General features: G+C 45.8%; 1 protein-coding gene across 9 annotated transcripts in view; it reads right to left on the reverse strand.

Annotated features, from left to right (window-relative positions):
* Positions 1–7,040: 7,040 nt before the first annotated feature.
* GAPVD1 (GTPase activating protein and VPS9 domains 1) overlaps positions 7,041–17,450 on the reverse strand; it is a 50,176-nt gene continuing 39,766 nt past the window's right edge. For all 9 annotated transcript variants that reach the window (XM_081180268.1, XM_081180267.1, XM_081180266.1 and 6 more), the window contains 9 exons: positions 16,695–16,817; positions 16,441–16,570; positions 15,247–15,356; positions 14,127–14,286; positions 13,672–13,859; positions 12,850–13,063; positions 11,750–11,822; positions 10,171–10,368; positions 7,041–8,085 (listed from right to left, as the gene is read on the reverse strand). In XM_081180268.1, coding sequence (XP_081036394.1) covers positions 7,945–8,085; positions 10,171–10,368; positions 11,750–11,822; positions 12,850–13,063; positions 13,672–13,859; positions 14,127–14,286; positions 15,247–15,356; positions 16,441–16,570; positions 16,695–16,817 — 1,337 coding nt within the window. In that variant the 3' untranslated portion in view covers positions 7,041–7,944. The remainder of the gene's footprint in view (positions 8,086–10,170; positions 10,369–11,749; positions 11,823–12,849; positions 13,064–13,671; positions 13,860–14,126; positions 14,287–15,246; positions 15,357–16,440; positions 16,571–16,694; positions 16,818–17,450) is intronic.

The raw sequence follows: 17,450 nt of genomic DNA on the forward strand, positions 1-17,450 counted from the left end.
CAGGCCAAGGGAGCCAGCGTTTGTCCACAGACAGCTTTCCGGGTCATGTGACCAGCATGACTAAACCACTTCTGGTGCAACGGAACACCAAGGCGGAAACCAGAGCACATGGAAAGGCTGTTTACCTTCCCACCTATTTATCTACTTGCACTGGGGTGCTTTCAAACTGCTAGGTTGGCAGGAGCTGGGACAGAGCAATGGGAGCTCAGTCCGTCACGGGGATTCAAACCACCAACCTTCAGATCGGCAAGTCCAAGAGGCTCACTGGTTTAGACCACAGCGCCACCCGTGTCCCTAATGTCACTGTATTGCATTACTGTCACTTGCAAGGCAACTCTTGCTCCGTGGTGCAGCAAAAGCAGAATGAAAAAATACAAGCCAGAACATTTGTGGTGTGAAGAGTTACAGGATTTCAGCAGGATGCTAACAGCATGTACGCCGAATGGAAACGAAGCAGGTTGCCCACCCTGAAACTTTTGCAGGAGCAAGCAATTTCAAAAGTGGGATCGCAAATCATCATGAATGCGCAGTGAAAAGGATGTCTGGAAGGGCTCTTAAGACTCTTATTACATTTGAATGTTCAGCAGTCCTCAGCAGAGCTGGCCCCAGATATGGTGCGGCCTGAGGCAAAGGACAATATGGTGCCCACCCTCTCCCTCTCCCATTTTCATATGGTGACTCTACTGAGAGCTGACTCATTGCTGGCATCAGGATAGCAATAGCCGAATCCCCCAGCCCACACGAGGGCTGCTGACACAGAGCACTCCAGCTCCTGCCCTCCTACAGAGGGAACAGTCAAGGAGCTGCTGCTGCTGCTGCTACCCCCTCAACTTCTGCCACCTGAGGCAGTTGCCTCCCTATGCCCAATGATCTTGCTGGCCCTGGCCCTTGAATACATAAACAGAGGTAGTTTACGTATGTAACAGTTCTTAAATCGTTAAGGAATGAATCCCAGAGAATCCACTAGTGCTCTATGGGAATGCCCCTCTGTGCAGACCCCCACCCACCCAAAACACCTGGAGTGGTGTGTACATATGTGTGTTTGTAGGCCTTCCCAGGGGCCTGTTGGCTCAAGAACACCCCTCCTCCTGTTCACGCTTCCAGGTATATGATTTAATGAAAGGCACAATAAGAAGTGAGACAATTAGAATTTCTGCCTCATTATCATGGTAATCTTATCTGTGGGATAATGAGGTATTAATGGAGATTTAATGTGCCTCTCATAACACAATCCCTTGGAGAAAACACATAAGGAAATTGCTGTAAATCCACTTAATGATGGAAAGGTCCCCAAACGCCATCTTCCAGGGGATGAAAAATGCCGGCAGCGAGCGAATGAGATTCAAGGTCAATCACACGGCAGGGACTTTACAGCAGGAGTGGAGGCAGTGGGGAGAGCTGCCATGGCGGAGGAGATTGGCATGACTCAGGCCCAGCATTTTGCAAAATGCTTTGCCAGGTGCAGTAAGGTCAGCTGCCCGGGATTGGCTGAAATGACAAATCATACACCACACACACACACACACAACCCCAGTAGCTTTGAACAACCAAAAATAAGGAAAATACTCAGTATGGAGCTCTTTCACAGATCACCAGTGAATGTAGAAACATTGGAGGCTGAACTGGCAAACTGATCAGGAATGAGACCTTAGGATTGTAGTCAATAGCTTGATGAAACTGTTGACCCAGTGTGCAGCAACTGTGAAAAAGGCAAACTCCATGCTATAATAATAATAATAATAATAATAATAATAATAATAATAATAATAATAATAATAATAATAATAATATTTTTTTATTTGTACCCCGCCCATCTGGCTGGGTTTCCCAAGCCACTCTGGGCGGCTTCCATAGAAACCAAAAATACACTAAAATATCACACATTAAAAACTTCCCTGAACAGGGCTGCCTTAAGATGTCTTCTGAATGTCAGGTAGTTGTTTATCGCTTTGACATCTGATGGGAGGGCGTTCCACAGAGTGGGTGCCACTACCAAGAATGCCCTCTGCCTGGTTCCCTGTAGCTTTCCTTCTTGCAACGAGAGAACCGCCAGAAGGCCCTCGGCGCTCGACCTCAGCATCCGGTCAGAACGATGGGGGTGGAGACGCTCCTTCAGGTATACTGGGCCGAGGCCGTTTAGACACCATTAGAAGAGGACTTGAAGATATAGCTGCCAATATCATCATCATAATAATAATAGTAATAATAATAATAATTTATTATTTATACCCCGCCCATCTGGCTGGGCTTCCCCAGTCACTCTGGGCGGCTTCCAAAATAATATTAAAATACTATAATACATCAAACATTAAAAGCTTCCCGAAAGAGGGCTGCCTTCAGATGTCTTCTAAAAGCCTGGTAGTTGTTGTTCTCTTTGACATCTGGTGGGAGGGTGTTCCACAGGGAAGGCGCCACTACCAAGAAGGCCCTCTGCCTGGTTCCCTGTAACCTGGCTTCTTGCAGTGAGGGAACCACCAGAAGGCCCTTGGTGCTGGACCTCAGTGTCCGGACAGAACGATGGGGGTGGAGACGCTCCTTCAGGTATACTGGACCAAGGCCGTTTAGGGCTTTAAAGGTCAGCACCAACACTTTGAATTGTGCTCGGCAACGTACTGGGAGCCAATAATGTTGATACACAGTGGTACCTCGGGTTATAGACGCTTCAGGTTACAGACTCCGCTAACCCAGAAATAGTACCATGGGTTAAGAACTTTGCTTCAGGATGAGAACAGAAATCGCGTGGTGGTGGTGCGGTGGCAGCAGGAGGCCCCATTAGCTAAAGTGGTGCTTCAGGTTAAGAACAGTTTCAGGTTAAGAACGGACCTCAAGAACAAATTAAGTTCTTAACCCAAGGTACCACTGTATACAACTGCAAAACTGCATTTGGAATACTGTGTATTCTGCCTGCCTCACTCCAAAAGGATCTTGCAGAGTTGGGAAAGGTTCAGAAAAGGAAAACCAAAATGATCGGGGGTGGGGGGTGGAGAGTGGCTCTCCTAGGAGGAAAAGTTGCAGAATTGGTGACTTTTTAGTTTAGCAAAGAAAATAAAAGAAAGAGGGGACATGATAGAAGTTCATACAATGATGCATAACATGGAGAAAGTGAATAGGATAAAATTTTATTCCTCCCTCTCATAATGCTAGAACTCAGGAACATCCAGTGTTGCAAGATTCAGACTTATTCAAGCAGGGCACAATTAAATTATGAAACTCAGACCCGCAGGAAGCAGTGATGTATAAGTAACTGACATCAGCAGGAACAGCCACCAATTTGGAAGGCCTTGAAAGCAGGTTGGACAAATTCATGGAGGATAACACTTTAAATGGCTATCCTCTGCCTCCTCTATGCTTCTGAATACTATTTGCAGGAGGGGAGATGTTCATGTGTTTGGTTCCAGCTTGTGGGCTTCCCGTTAGGGACTCTGGCTGGCCCCTGTGAGAACAGGATGCTGGACTAGATGGGCCATTGGCCTCATCCAGCAGATTCTATTATGCTCTTAACAGCGCCTAAGGTCAAAGAGGTCAAGCCATCATAACTAAATGGGGAGCCCTAGGGTAGTACAGAAACTTGGCCACTAGATGTCACTCAAGGCATGCACAGGTAATATGCCCAGGTCTTTGCCAAGGATGGGGCTTTCAGAAAAACACCTCCCTTTTCTCTTGTAGTCCAGCCCAAGTTTCGATAATGCTGGAGCCCTGAGATCGTGGAAAGAGTCCCACAGCAGTGTCAGCAGCTGAGGTATGTGTGTTGTAGAGAGGAGAGGAAGAGGTGTGTGAGAGTGTTCAGGGAACACAACCCCAAGAGAGGCAGGGTGCCTCCAGATTACTGTATATGCTTATCAAGTGTTTGCAGGTAAATTAAATAACATTAGCCATTTAAATGAGCGTTTAGTCTGATTTGTCTGTGGGAAGGTTAGATGATGCTGAATCAAAGCAAGGGTCCCACACTTTACTATGCATTTTCCAATCAGGTAGGTAGCCCTGTTGGTTTGACGCAGTTGAAATATATATATAAAAATTAAAATGTCCAGTAGCACCTTAGAGACTTAGTTGGTCTTTAGGGGGCTACTAGACAATTTTATTATTATATTATATATTTTGCAATCACTTCTTCCTTATTGTAGAAAGTCAAATCTTTGCCAAGAAAGAGAAGTGGGTCGTCAAGACTTCTTGCACAATCTGGAGTTTGCAGTGCCAGTATGCAATTGAATCTCAGCTGGAAATATCAAGTCTGCAAGTGACTGGAGAAGGGGGAAATCCACCAAGAGGCAGCTCCTTTCCTAAGCTGATCTGCAGGAATTGAGGAGGGGAAACTGTGCATTGCAAGCATGTGGGTGTGAGACTACTCCCACCCACTTCTGGCCAAGGGTGAATCTGGCTCTAGTGCAAAGAAGTTAAGTATTGCTCCCTCCCCTGCCTTAGGGACAGACATGTGACATTTTATACAGATGTAATATTCTAATGACCAAACAGAGCCATTGAGGAAAAGTGAGGTATCTGTGAGGTCTGTAGAAGACAAATACAGTGGTACCTCAGGTTACAGACTCTGCTAACCCAGAAATAGTACCTTGGGTTAAGAACTTTGCTTCCGGATGAGAACAGAAATTGTGCGGCGGCGGTGTGGCGGCAGTGGGAGGCCCCATTAGCTAAAATGGTACCTCAGGTTAAGAACAGTTTCAGGTTAAGAACGGACCTCCAGAACGAATTAAGTTCTTATCCGGAGGTACCACTGTAGTTCTTTAAAATAAAAAGGACACCCCCCAAACAAAGCAGCCCAATTAAGAACGGAGCATGCTCAGTAGCAATAGAATGTTGAGTGACAGCTCGAAAAGAAAAGTAGTAAACCAGAGCCTATGGAACAGAATGGCATGCTGGAAAGAGGTGCCTGGCTGAACAGAAACAGATATTGAGGATACGCTGCAACATTTTCTTACCAGACAAACACACAGATTCTGACTCTACTGTTGGATTCTCCTCTGCGTGGTACCACTCATAAGCAGGCCGCTGACAAGGATGACGACTTAAGCAGGCATACAAACTCATCTTCAAATATTTGGTGAGAGCAAGCTCTCTTTATTTTTCCATTGTAAGGGCTAGAAACTTGATTTTTTTATTTGTAAAGGTTTTTGGTATGTTAATTCTGTGCCAGACACCAGTGATTTAACTGCACAGCCTCCCTGAGGGCTCTTGTGGAATGCACCAAACATTTTGCTTTCTGAGCAACAGTTGCAGTCACCATTCCAAAAACTAGGTTGGATCAAATTCAAATGTGCCTATCTTTCTGTCTGCGCTCTAATAAAAGAATAGAAAGCCCTAATAACCCACCAAAAATATGCCTACAGCAGAAAATGCTGGTCGAACCTAATTAGTGCGGCAAAGGGGAAAAATCAGTCACTATTTTGGAAATTGGTTACCTCCGGCTCCCCCAAGGCTGTTTCCCTTCTATCCACACAAATTCCACCTGACCACTGGGTCTCCTATTTTCAAGCTATGTATGAGGATGTCGAATATCCCATTCAGGAATGTGAAATAGAGCAGCTGGCTAAATGGCTGGCAGTCTCAGAAACAGAAGTGAAATGTGCCGATTGAAAAAGACATCAATGTCTTTTAAGCCTTCATTGTTCATGCTTCTGGTTCATGCTTCTGGTTTTAAAGCGGAAACGAAACAAGTGGCTCACCAGAAACTAACCCAACATACATTTATCCACAAGAGTTGAAGGACCTGTTAAGAATTTTGTTCCCAGAAAACAAGCTATGGGTGGCAATTGGGGCACCACACACAAAGCAACCCTGCTCTCTGCCTCTGGGTGCAGTAAAGTGGGAAACTCTTGGTCCTCCTATTGTTAGATGCCAACTCCCATCAGTCCCCGTTGGTATGGCTAAGGATCAGGGATGATGGGAGTTGGAGTCAAACAGCATTGGAAGAGCAGCAGGTTCGTCAAACCTCTCCTATGCTATCCAAAAAGAGAAAGGGGGAATCAGATAATGACAAAGACCTCTGCTTGAAAGCCTGGAGAGGCGCTGCTACTCAGTATACATGAAACTGAGAACCCCTTCGATCCATCTAGCTCAGTATTGCCTACACTGACTGGAAGCAACCATATTGTTTTGGAGACAGGAGTCTCTCCAGCCCTACTTGGATGCCATTGGGGTTTGAACCTGGGAGCTTCTGCGTGCAAAATAGATGCCCTACCACTGAGAGACAACCCCTTGACTGTACAATCCATCACATTTTAACTTGTAAAACTCAAGAGGAAAACAACTCCCCCAACATGCGCAGCAACAAGTTTGATCAAACCCACAGGCAGAAGTGTTGTGGTGAGAGTGGCAAAGGCAGGATCCGAGCTGAGCTTGCTATGTCAAAGAAAACACAGCTGTAAACTCTGGGGCCTGTTTGCATGTTCACTTGTGACCCTCCAGCTGTTGCTAGACTCTTGACTCCCATCACTCTTGGTTGATCCATCCTTGGCCATCCTTGCCTGGGGCCGATGGGAGTCCTAACATCTGGAAAATCACAGGCTCCCCAGGCTAAGGTTACACTGGGGAAGGGGGAGTTATCATAGTCCATTTATAATTATGTAATGTACAAGCAAAACACACACAGAGTTACTTATTTTTCTCTCTGATTAGGAACACTTCCTCTCTTATATCCCTTTGTATCTATGTTTAAATTGTAAGCTCCTTGGGACGGGGACATGCCCTGTCATTGTAGAAAGATAGCACTATATAAGTAAGAATTGATCTGTGGAGTCCTGCTGTACAGGAAGCCAGCGAGCCAGCCTGGCCTTCATCCTGGATACTCCATTCCACCCCCCCCAACCCCGATTCCCCATTTTCTTCTCTGCTTCCCCCCACCCCACATGTCCAAGATAGCCAGAGATTATGTCTAGTCCTCAACCAACTGCTTTTACACACACACGAAAGCAGCCCCATAATTTGTATAATAAAAAGAGGAGTGTTATCCTAGATACAACCAGTTTAAAACTACAAACAGCAAAGAGAATGAGAAGCCAAAAGACACACAAAGATTTTCACCCAAATGCTTGATGTATGCTTTTAATACGAATAATCAAAATATATATTACAGATTCTGGTTTCGTAGGGGGAAAGTTCCATTTCGGGTTTGTACAGTATACACAGTATTTCCGAAGGAAAACAAAAACAAAACAAAACAAACGTAAGGTTATTGATGTTTCTTTCGCTTATATTTTAAATTCTCTTCAAGCAATCCCGCTTCCCCCTATAAAGCCTTAAACATCACCTCTTTTGTGCAACAGATGAATAACTCTAATGCCCTGTCCAAAATTAGAAAGAATGTGCTAATTATGATAAAGGCCATATGAATATCTTCCAGTTTTAGTATACCATTTGGTGAGCATTTACATTTTAATAAATACATTGCTCTTTCATGATTCAAGTTTGACCCCTTCAATTGCTGCAAACTCTCCTCTGTGACTGGTGCATTCCGTCTCAACAAGACAAATGAATTCTTGTAAATAAAGATCATTAGAAAGTGCTTACCTTTATTCTCTCCACTCACCAAGTTTTAAAAAGTTCTAACTAAACTGTTAAGGAAAAAATTTTTTTGACATGGAGCTTGTGGCAGCAGAAAAAATGCCTGGAGATTCCAGGATACTTTAACAAGTGGTCCCTTTTATTTTTATTATGATTTGACACAGTGCTAGTTTCTATGGGAAAGAGGATTCAAAAAGAAAAGGAAGCACACACAACCAAAATAATACCTCAAACCACCCTGCTGGAATTAGTCCAATTAGTAAAGGTTTGTTTGAAAATGCTTGGAACTCCTTTACAGTATTTACACATGGAGGTCTTCTCTCTTTGTTTTCCTGCAGCCTGATGGGCAGAGACCAGGCGTCATACATTCATAAAGGTCCTCCTCTGTGAGCCATTTGGTTCTCAGCAGAGATGCTGGCTGGGTTGGGTTTACTTGCGCTCGTCTATCGTTTTAATGAACTCAACTGCCGCTGTGAACTGCATCCACCAGTAGGATTCTTCTCCAGTTAAACAGTTGGCGTAGAAACTGCTGATGTACTGGACAGTGGACAACAAGCAGGGCGGATTGGCCTGCAGAGGAGGAGGAGATGTATGTCACGGTTGGAAGGCCTGTTGTCTCCAGAGGTCATTGGACTCCAACTCCTATCAGCCCTAGCCAGCATAATTTTTTTCCCACCATGGTGCCTATGTTATGGAATGCCCACCCTGCTGAAATATGAGAGGTCCCCATCTGCATGGGCATCCCGTCTGCTTTTGAAGGCACACCTGTTTACACAGGCAATTCCTTTGCTGTCTCAAACTGAGACTCCTGTTTTAATTACTGTGTTGTTCTAACAGTATTGTTTTGTTGCATATTTTAAGTAAGAGTTTTTATACTTGTAAGCTGCTTAGAAGCCTATTTTGGCATCAAGCAGTTAATCATCATCATATGATGGGAGCTCAAGTCCAACAACATATTGAGGGCACCATGCCAGCCCCCCCCCCCTTTATAACAGCTTGGAAAGCAGGCAAAAATACCATTTACAAATACAACAGAACTCTGAACTCTGCCATCTGAAGAAGTAATGTGGAAGGTACCTGGCTTCTGAGGAGGAAGATGGTGGCGCTTGGTTCCTTGGCAGCAGCAGCAAAGTGCAGGTGGCCAGAAGGATCGGTGTGGGGTCCCCATGAACAAGGATACCTTAAGGGGCTGAGGCATTTAGCCCCCTTCCAACCACCCTACTACAGGGAGGAGGCAGTAGCTAGGGTACACCCTCCCCTTCAAAATGCAGGAAGATTCCCCACCCCAATTCTCTCCCTCCTCCACCTCCAATTTTATTCTGCTTGCAACCTAGATTATAATCTCATTTCTTCCCCACCACTCAAAAAAATAATATGTAGGGTAGGATATGCTAGGAGGGAGGGAGCAACTGTGTCCCTCTCTCCCAGAAGATAATGTTGGCCAAAGGGGAAAGAAGGGGCACTGAAAGGGCTGATTACCGCCCCCCTGCGCCCCTTCTCTCTCCCTCTTAGAAAGAGAAAGAGAGATGGTTTGTCGGGGTTTAGCTCAGAGCCAAAGGATGGAGACGGACCATAAACCCGCAGTGCAGGAGGGGCAGGGTCTTCCAGAGAAAGACACTGAACACCCCCTAATTGAACCCTCTCATGAGAAAAGGGTACAGAGGAGTCACACCTCTAGCGTGAAAGAAGTCAAAGGACCTTAAACCACACACGCCAGTTTGTGGCCCCTGCCAAGGCAGGATTAAGTGAAGCAGCAGGTGGAGGCACTGTGCTTGTTGGAGACTCTTTTCACCAATGACACACACCCCCTCCCAAGGCCTGGTCCAGCCACTGGATAACAGCTGCCACAGCAGTTGAACCAGCCAGAAGCAGGTAAGGCACAGCATACATGTAAAGCAGGCTCCCCAAACTTTGCTGTCCAGCTGTTTTGGAACTACAGCTCCCATCATCCCTGACCACTGGTCCTGTTAGCTAGGGATGATGGGAGTTGTAGTCCCAAAACAGCTGGACAGCAAAGTTTGGGGGTGCCTGATGTAAAGCATCCCCCACAACCAAGAATAACAGGAACAGTAGTTTGCACTGGGAATTGTAAGGTTTTTGGGGGGTAGCTTTAAAAGTTGAGATTCCTGCATTGCAGAGGGTTGGACTAGATGACTCTTGAGAGTCCCTTCCAAAAATACAATTCTATTATTACAGCCATCTGGACTGGACTGGAGACTAGCCCAAAACAGTATATTCTGCTCCATACCTACTGGATATTTTCTTCTAAGGAGCACCCAATAGCTCCCATGACCTGTGTATGGTTCTTGGGTGTGGAAAGCCATCTCTCTTGTGCACAGACCTGCACCTTGCAGTTGGGAGAACAAGTGTCCCTTTTTGTCACAGGCTTGAAGCCTAGCCCACAGGTGCAGCAAAATGGCAGATGGGAGAGAGGGGCAGGAGGATGGACTGTGTTACTCGCAGCCATGTCTCTTGAATACTCCCAAGTGCAAACAAAGAGCAGAGCAGGCAGGAACCAGGCTGGTTCACTTAAAAAAAATTACGACACCTGCAGAGAATGTTTCATGTAGGGAAATACTAAAAAGCGGTCTGCAGTCTGAGTTGTTTTATGAGCGAGAGAGGCCCAAGGCTCTTGTGTGGGGACATCACCCTTACCTTTATGAGAACAAAGACGAGAACAGGGACAAAGTCGTCTGCCCCAGGAACAGAATCTTCGTTTGCCAGGCTCAGCAGGTTCATGATTGTGGAGCACATCCGCAAGACACACTGCAGCTTGTCCCGGGGTGTCTTGTAGGCGCTGATGGTGCGGATCTCAGACTGTGCTGATGGCCATGGTGCTTCGCGGAGGTAGACCTGCAAGGAAAGGAGAAGACTTGCTTCTAGCCCAATACAGTGCAGTGTTTAGAAAAGGGAGGGTGAGAAAATGTCTACATACAAGCACGATTAACCCCTTGCATCCAGCAATGTGTACATATGCTGCACATGGTAAACATGCAAGCTTATTAAAATACCTGTGATTGGTGTAGCATAACGGTTAAAAGGCCAAGCTATGAATCAGAAGGTCCCCAGTTCAAATCTCACCTTGGCTGTGAATTCACTAGGAGGCTTCAAACAAGGCACACTCGTTCACCCTTGGAGCCTCAGTCTGCAATTTGGGAAATACTAACGCTGACCTATCTTACTGGGTTGCTGGAAATATTACAACTAGAACCTGCGTGTGATGTGCTCCGAATGCTTGAGACCTCTACGCAAATGTTATGCGATATTATAACTAACACCTGCTACGTATTTTGAAAACTTTCCTGTTTGCTTTGTATTTGGATCGTAAACAAATTCTGCGTGATCATTCCTGAGATCCAGGAGCAAGTGTTCACCCACAGTTGGAAACAACCAGAGCCCCGTTTGGAATCAAGATAGCAGACTGAAACTTTCAAAACTGCACTAATTCTAACCACTGATCTTTTGGGTTTTTTGGTACAAAACAATGAAGATTTGTAAGGAGCCACCACACAAAAGGCAAGGAAGCTTCCACATGCTGCCAGATAAGAATGGGACATATGGACTTGTTGGGACTACTTATCCATTGAGCCTAAAAAGACTGGATGCACTTAGAAAAGCTAGAGCCACAAGACGGTTACTACTACTTCCAGACCTCACTGTGGTGAGGAGAAAAACTTGTACCAGTAAATATTAAGTGATGCAAACCCTTTCATGTACTTACCAATTCAGTCAGAACTAAGACTGAGTTAATGGGTGCTTTTCAGCCTAATCTGATCCCCAAGCCCAGAAAGGGAATGGCATTAAAGCTCACAAGCACACAGCACAGCCTCTAGCTTAGTACTGTCTACACTGACTGGCAGCAGTGGCTCTCCAGTGCTTCAGACAAGAAGTCTCTCTCAGCCCTTCCTGGAGATGCTAAGGATTGAACCTGGGACCTTCTGAATGCAAAGCAGATGCTATGCCACTTAGCTACAACCACATGCCAAACTTTCAACCATACAGGACAATCACTTCCACACAATCAATCTGAATGTTTAGGGAGAAGAGTTATTTCTTCTCCCAACTCCAGCATATCCAAACTGGCTGTGTGTGTGTGTGCGCGTTCGCACAAAATTCAACCCCCCACCCCCATACTACAGTGACACTCCACATCATGAACTGCCATCTTCAGTCATAAGTGGTACAGTTCAGCCAAAGTCTTACTCTCAGGTGCCATGCACCACCAAGGACTTACCTCAGGAATCTGGAGTGCTTTATGGTTCGCAGTCACCACTTTAGATAACCTCTGTATGTGATCGTAAAGAAGCCTAGAAACAAAGGGGGGAGGGGGGAGAACCAAACAATTTAAGTAATATAGATGGCACAATCTGGGATTCTGCATAGCGAGCACCATTAGGTAGCAGGGGGCTTCCTTATGCAAACTTCAGTTCCTTGCAGCAGCACCCCTTACAAAAATCTGTCCTACAAAAGCATCTGGGCTGTCAACCCAATAACTTGTATGGCTTAAGCGACTAATTGTATTTAAATATAAAGCTTCAATGAAAGTAACATTTTGAGGTTACTGAAGGAGGACACAAGAACTTGCAATTAAAAAACCAATCAGCTAGCTTCAGCGACAGATCAGAATATCCATGTTTATCCTGTCTTATTTTGGCACAGAAGAGACCAAGCAATGGCAAGGCTGCCACTTTTCCAGAATCTCAAGCCCTCATTTTCTCTCTTGTTGCCTCTAAGGACAGACTATATATAGGGGGGGGGGAGGGAGAGGTAGATTGGGCCCAGTATGGAAGGGGTGGGGAACCTCAGGCTTGAGGGCCCAGTGCAACCCTTCAGGCCTCTCAATCTGCCCCTTGGAACTCTTCCCAAGCCACACCCCTTCTTCCCAAGCCACACCCTCCGCTCACCCCCTGAGTGGTTTTGCCTGACTGAAATGTGTCCTTGAACTCTGATAATGCCTCTAAAATGGGTAAGTAAAAAAGAGTCTATTGTACAAAGGTAGGATTTACACCTATTGTTCTGCCCACTTGCTCCACCCACCACTTGCATGCAGCCTCGGAAAGGTTTCCCAGACTAAATGTGGCCCTCAGGCTGGCAAATGAAAGCCCTAACAAAACCCCCAAGTTCAGAACAAGTGTGCAAACTGAACACTCATTTCTTGCAAAGGAAGCAATGCACCAGAAGGGAACAGAATTAGGGTATTTGAAAAAGCTACAACCAGAAGCAAACTTGGGCCTGCACAGAAGTAGAGGAAGCCCACAAGGAAAGGTGGCTGTGGCTTGCCCTTTGCTGCCATTATTGCTCAAGCCTGAAGTAAAGCAGCCACGTCCCACTCACTGGTCACGCAGGATGTCTCCATCCTGGTTAGGGTAGAAGGCCAGTTTGAAGATGCGGTTCATGACGCTGCGCTCAATTGCCAGCTGGGCATCCTGGAGCTGCTCCTCGCTGGCGTTCTGCCAGATGACATCCTGGGCCATTACACCGTAGAGAAACTGGAGGAAGTCCTCAACTTGGGCAGTTTTGTCATCCGCTGCCGTCAGCTTCTGGAAATCTTTGGCAACAAAGCAAAAGGGAGGAAATCACAGGGCCGGGGAGGAAGAAGCACACCCTCTCTCCTCACACACAACGTAGGAATTGTTAGAAGCTGCTCCAAAATTACAATCCCCATGTGTTCTCCAGGAAAGCCATGACATCTGAACTTGGCAGTGCATGCGCATCACTACTCCCTTTGCAAAGAACCTGCACACGTTGCAAAGGAGAGCTGGCCAAGAGCACTTCCAAGGGAGAAATGTTTCACTGGAACCAAGACCAGCAATACGTACCACATGGGCCTGCTGCTTCCTATTCCATGACTGGTTCCTGCCTTCTCTGCCTACCTTAGAACGTCAAGCAGCTTGATGTCACAGAGTGGGACTAGAAGCCCATTCTGTGAGATCATAGCAGCTCAACCAACTGGAGTCAAGGTCTCCCCAATGGCAGACTAAAACTCCAATTATGAGTCTTACCCTCACCCCTTTTATCTTAATACATTTTGGACCACTCACTAGGGTACAGCCAATGGCCCAACGTCACCCAGTAAATCTTTGAACCAAAGTGTGCCTGGCCCTACACTGCATACATCCCACTTCATCTCTTATGCACAATGCGGGAGTGGCTTACCTTGAATGAACGCCCTTATCTTTGACTCTTTGCTCTCCAGCAACAGTCGCACGCACACCGTGGTGAAGTATCGGTTTGCCACTTCTTTGTCTCGCAGGACTCTCTGCAACAGCCTTTCCAGATGGGCCTGGGTGGTCTGTAGACCCTGGCGGCACTGTGTCAAGTAGGCAATATAGGGAGCCCTTTTCCTGGGATTTGGAGGTGGGTGGGAAGAAAGGGGTTGTACAACTCAATGACATATGGAAAGTGCAAGTTTGGGGGAGGTGCTCCAAGCTGTTTAGGGTGGCTTCAAAGCACCTGCCCCATGAAAAGTGACAGCATAATTCTATTCCCAAATTTATATGAGTGAGATGCAGACAAAACGCTGCCCTTGTTGACTTCCTGGGGGAATCTGACTGGCCACTGCTGTATTAGATGGGTTCTTCCTGTGTTCTTATGGAAGGTAAGGGATTTACCTGTAATCCTCAGCAATTGAGGCCAGCAGCTTGCGGCAGGTCCTGTTGTCAAAGCGGCCAACACAACGCATGGTCTCTTGAATCTGAGCCATCAGGTTCTTGTCCTGAAGGTTGATGGCTTCAGCTAGCTGGACTTTTAGGAAGCATACAATTTCGTTGTCTGGTCAAGATGGTGGAAAGTGGGAGAAACTGAGTGAGTAAAGGAGCATTGTGGTAATACCCCCCCCCCCGAGTTGCTGCCATCTTCCGGGGCACAAGAGATAGACTATATTTGGCAATACTTTGCTTTCTCTCATACACTTCCTAGTCTTCGTTTCACACTAACACACACATGCTATATCAGCCTTCCCAAACCTGTTGCTGGATTAAAACTCCCATTATCTCCAACTGATCATGCTTGCTGGGGCTGATGGCAGTTGTAGTCCAAAATTTCTGAGGGGCACCAGGTTGGAGAAGAATGCTCTGCCTAGTTACCAGCAGGTGACTTGGTCATGGTTGCTGATGCGACATCTGGTTCAGTAATACCTAAAGGCCCACTATGGAAAACTCATGTTACCAACCCCTGTTCTAAGTGACAAACTGTGTGTCAAAGAAGTAAAATAAGTTTGACTTTGATAAGAGCTATATATCCAATGTTAGTCCTACTCAGAGCAGACACGCTGAAGTCAAAGGATTTTTGTTAGTTATGTCCTTACTGCTAGATAAGTGTTTAATAGTTATTGTATCTGTATTCATTTAAGAACCATTAAAGTTTTGTTTTTAAAAAAGTTATGTCCCTTTGTTTCAATGAGTCTACTCTGAGTAGGACTAGCATTAGAGAAGACTGGTTCATTGACCACAGTAAAGAGATTAACACTAAAATATAGCCCTAAGCATTGTATAACTTATACCCTGAGGCTTTATGCTGAAGGGTGGGTAAGGTATCCAATAAACAGAATAAATTTTCTCAAATTTTCCACTTTTCCTCCGGGGGGGACGAGGACAACACCACCCTGTCCCTGCTTCAAAATTTCCAGCAATTTTACACATTTCTGAGTAGTGTCATGTGTCAAGTGTGCCTCTTGCTTTAAGTGTGGTCGTAGCTATACTAGAAGTCTGAAAGTCAACAGAGGTCTTTTACCTTCAGGGTCCGTATGATCCGGAAGGCCATTCCGCGTTGAGTGGGACAACATAGGGAAGGCCACAGAATCTGCTGAACAGAGGGCAAGCCGCAGTTTCTTCTTTGCATCTCTGGGAGGAAGGGACAGAGGGGGAGGGAGAGAAAATATTCATTTCTGCCTTGAATTTTCATATAAACACCAAAATTTATATATTTCATTTCAGTGGCTCCCAAAAAAAAGAGTGGTGGTGGTGGACTCTAGCACCTCACGTGGAAATGCTTATTGTCTAATACGAATCTGCTCTCCTCCCTTTTCCAACAGGAAGGAAGTTTATACAGTGGTACCTCGGGTTACAAACACTTTGGGTTACAGACTCCGCTAACCCGGAAGTAGTACCTCAGGGGTTACAGTCTCCACAAACCCGGAAGTGGTACCTTGGGTTAAGAACTTTACCTCAGGATGAGAACAGAAATCACATGGCGGACCTCCGGAACGAATTAGGTTTGTAACCAGAGGTACCACTGTATTGTGAGCCATTTGTTGGAATCCATTTTTGTAAGTTCTAACCCCAAATCCCCTGGAAGAACACACCAGGAGAGGAGGATAGATGCCACAGGGCCTCTCCCATCCCCCAAAAGAGCAATTCAAGTCACTTGCCTTCATGGTGATGGAAGAGCATAGAAAACCAGTAGGCAGTTTCCACTCTCAAGTTATACACTGGAGAATTTCTAAGCAGAGCTTCCAAAAGCAGGGAATGTTATTCAGCATAGAGGTAAATGCCCGCCGTGTCTGCCTCAATACATCGAACAGCCTTAGTGTCTGGGTTCATTTATTAATATTCCTACATTTATACCTCACCTTTGCTTTGAGTAGAGTACGTGGTTCACCCTCCCATTTTATCCTCACAACCACCCTGTGGGATATGTATGGGCGAGAGTATGCCGCTGTTCCCCAAGGCTCGGCCATGGCAGAGCTGGAGGATTCGAACTAGTGTCTCTAAGTCCTGGTCCAACACTCTAACCGCCACACTAGAGGCAGAGGATTTCCACCAAACACAGAATCCTAGACAGTATTTGGATCTAAATTTCTTCCCAAAGTCCCTTTGTCTACGGCAGTGAACATCTCTCTCTCTCTCTCTCTCTCTCTCTCTCTCTCTCTCTCTCTCTCACACACACACACACACACACACACACACACACACAGAGTCAAGCTACCTGTAAGAGAAAGCCGAATCCTGTGGCTGGGCTGCTTGGCTGGCAGAATCCGGAAGGTCATCTGCAGATATGTTCTGCAAGTTGTCGTCCCGCACAGAGTCATGGATGCTCTCGCCATCTCCAATGGCATCTAAACCCAGCCCACCAAACGAGCATAGAAAAGTTAGTGTTCTCACATTAGCAGAGGTAGCAGCCATCCTCTTCCCCCCATTGCTTGAAAACCATGATGGCTGGGGGCAAGAACAGACTCTCACCTGCATTGTCATAGGTCACTACAGCCCCCTCATTGGGGCTGGTTCGCTTAATCGCATTCCTGTACTTGTCCAGGATGTCCTCCGCTGCCTGGGCCTGAGCGCTCAGTCTAGGGCCAGAGTCATCTAAAATGTCAAAAGGGGGGGGGAGAAGCAGCAAAGAATTAACATGGGGGTGGGGGTTGGTCTCGAGTAGGCAGTCTAAATACCAAAGGCATCATGTGGTGTATGAAGTCATGCAGCCACTACGGACATGACTGAATGTGAGAATACAGAGATGTGTCATTGGGGGTTTCTCCTAGCCGTTTTGCTTTCCCCATTAAATCAAATGTGTGGGAAAGACGGCTGCAGAAACACAGGTTGTTGTTTTTTAAAGAATTATTTTTATTAAAGATTTTCTTGGTTTACAAAAGTACGTGCATTGTCTCTTTTTTCAGGTTGTAAAGTCTTTTCTACAGACCAGTTACATTTGATATGAGACATTAGTGTTGTATACCGTAGAAGTTTGAGGAAGAAGACAGGGGTGGGATGGTGAAACTTACACGCCAAAACACAGATTTGAGGAAAGAACTTTTTTTTAAACTGGTTCAGAAGGTTTAGACTCCCGCTACAGACATTCAATGTGGTTATAACAATGAAATAACTTTTCTGGTTCAAACACACACTTAAAAGCTCTTCATATTATCTGTGGTGTCCTGCTTATTAGTTTCCCCTGGTGTTTATTTTTAGATTATAAGCCAGCAGGTAGGGACTGTCTTG

The sequence above is a fragment of the Podarcis bocagei genome (assembly GCF_964188305.1).
Source record: "Podarcis bocagei genome assembly, chromosome: Z".
Classification (NCBI taxonomy): Eukaryota; Metazoa; Chordata; class Lepidosauria; order Squamata; family Lacertidae; genus Podarcis; species Podarcis bocagei.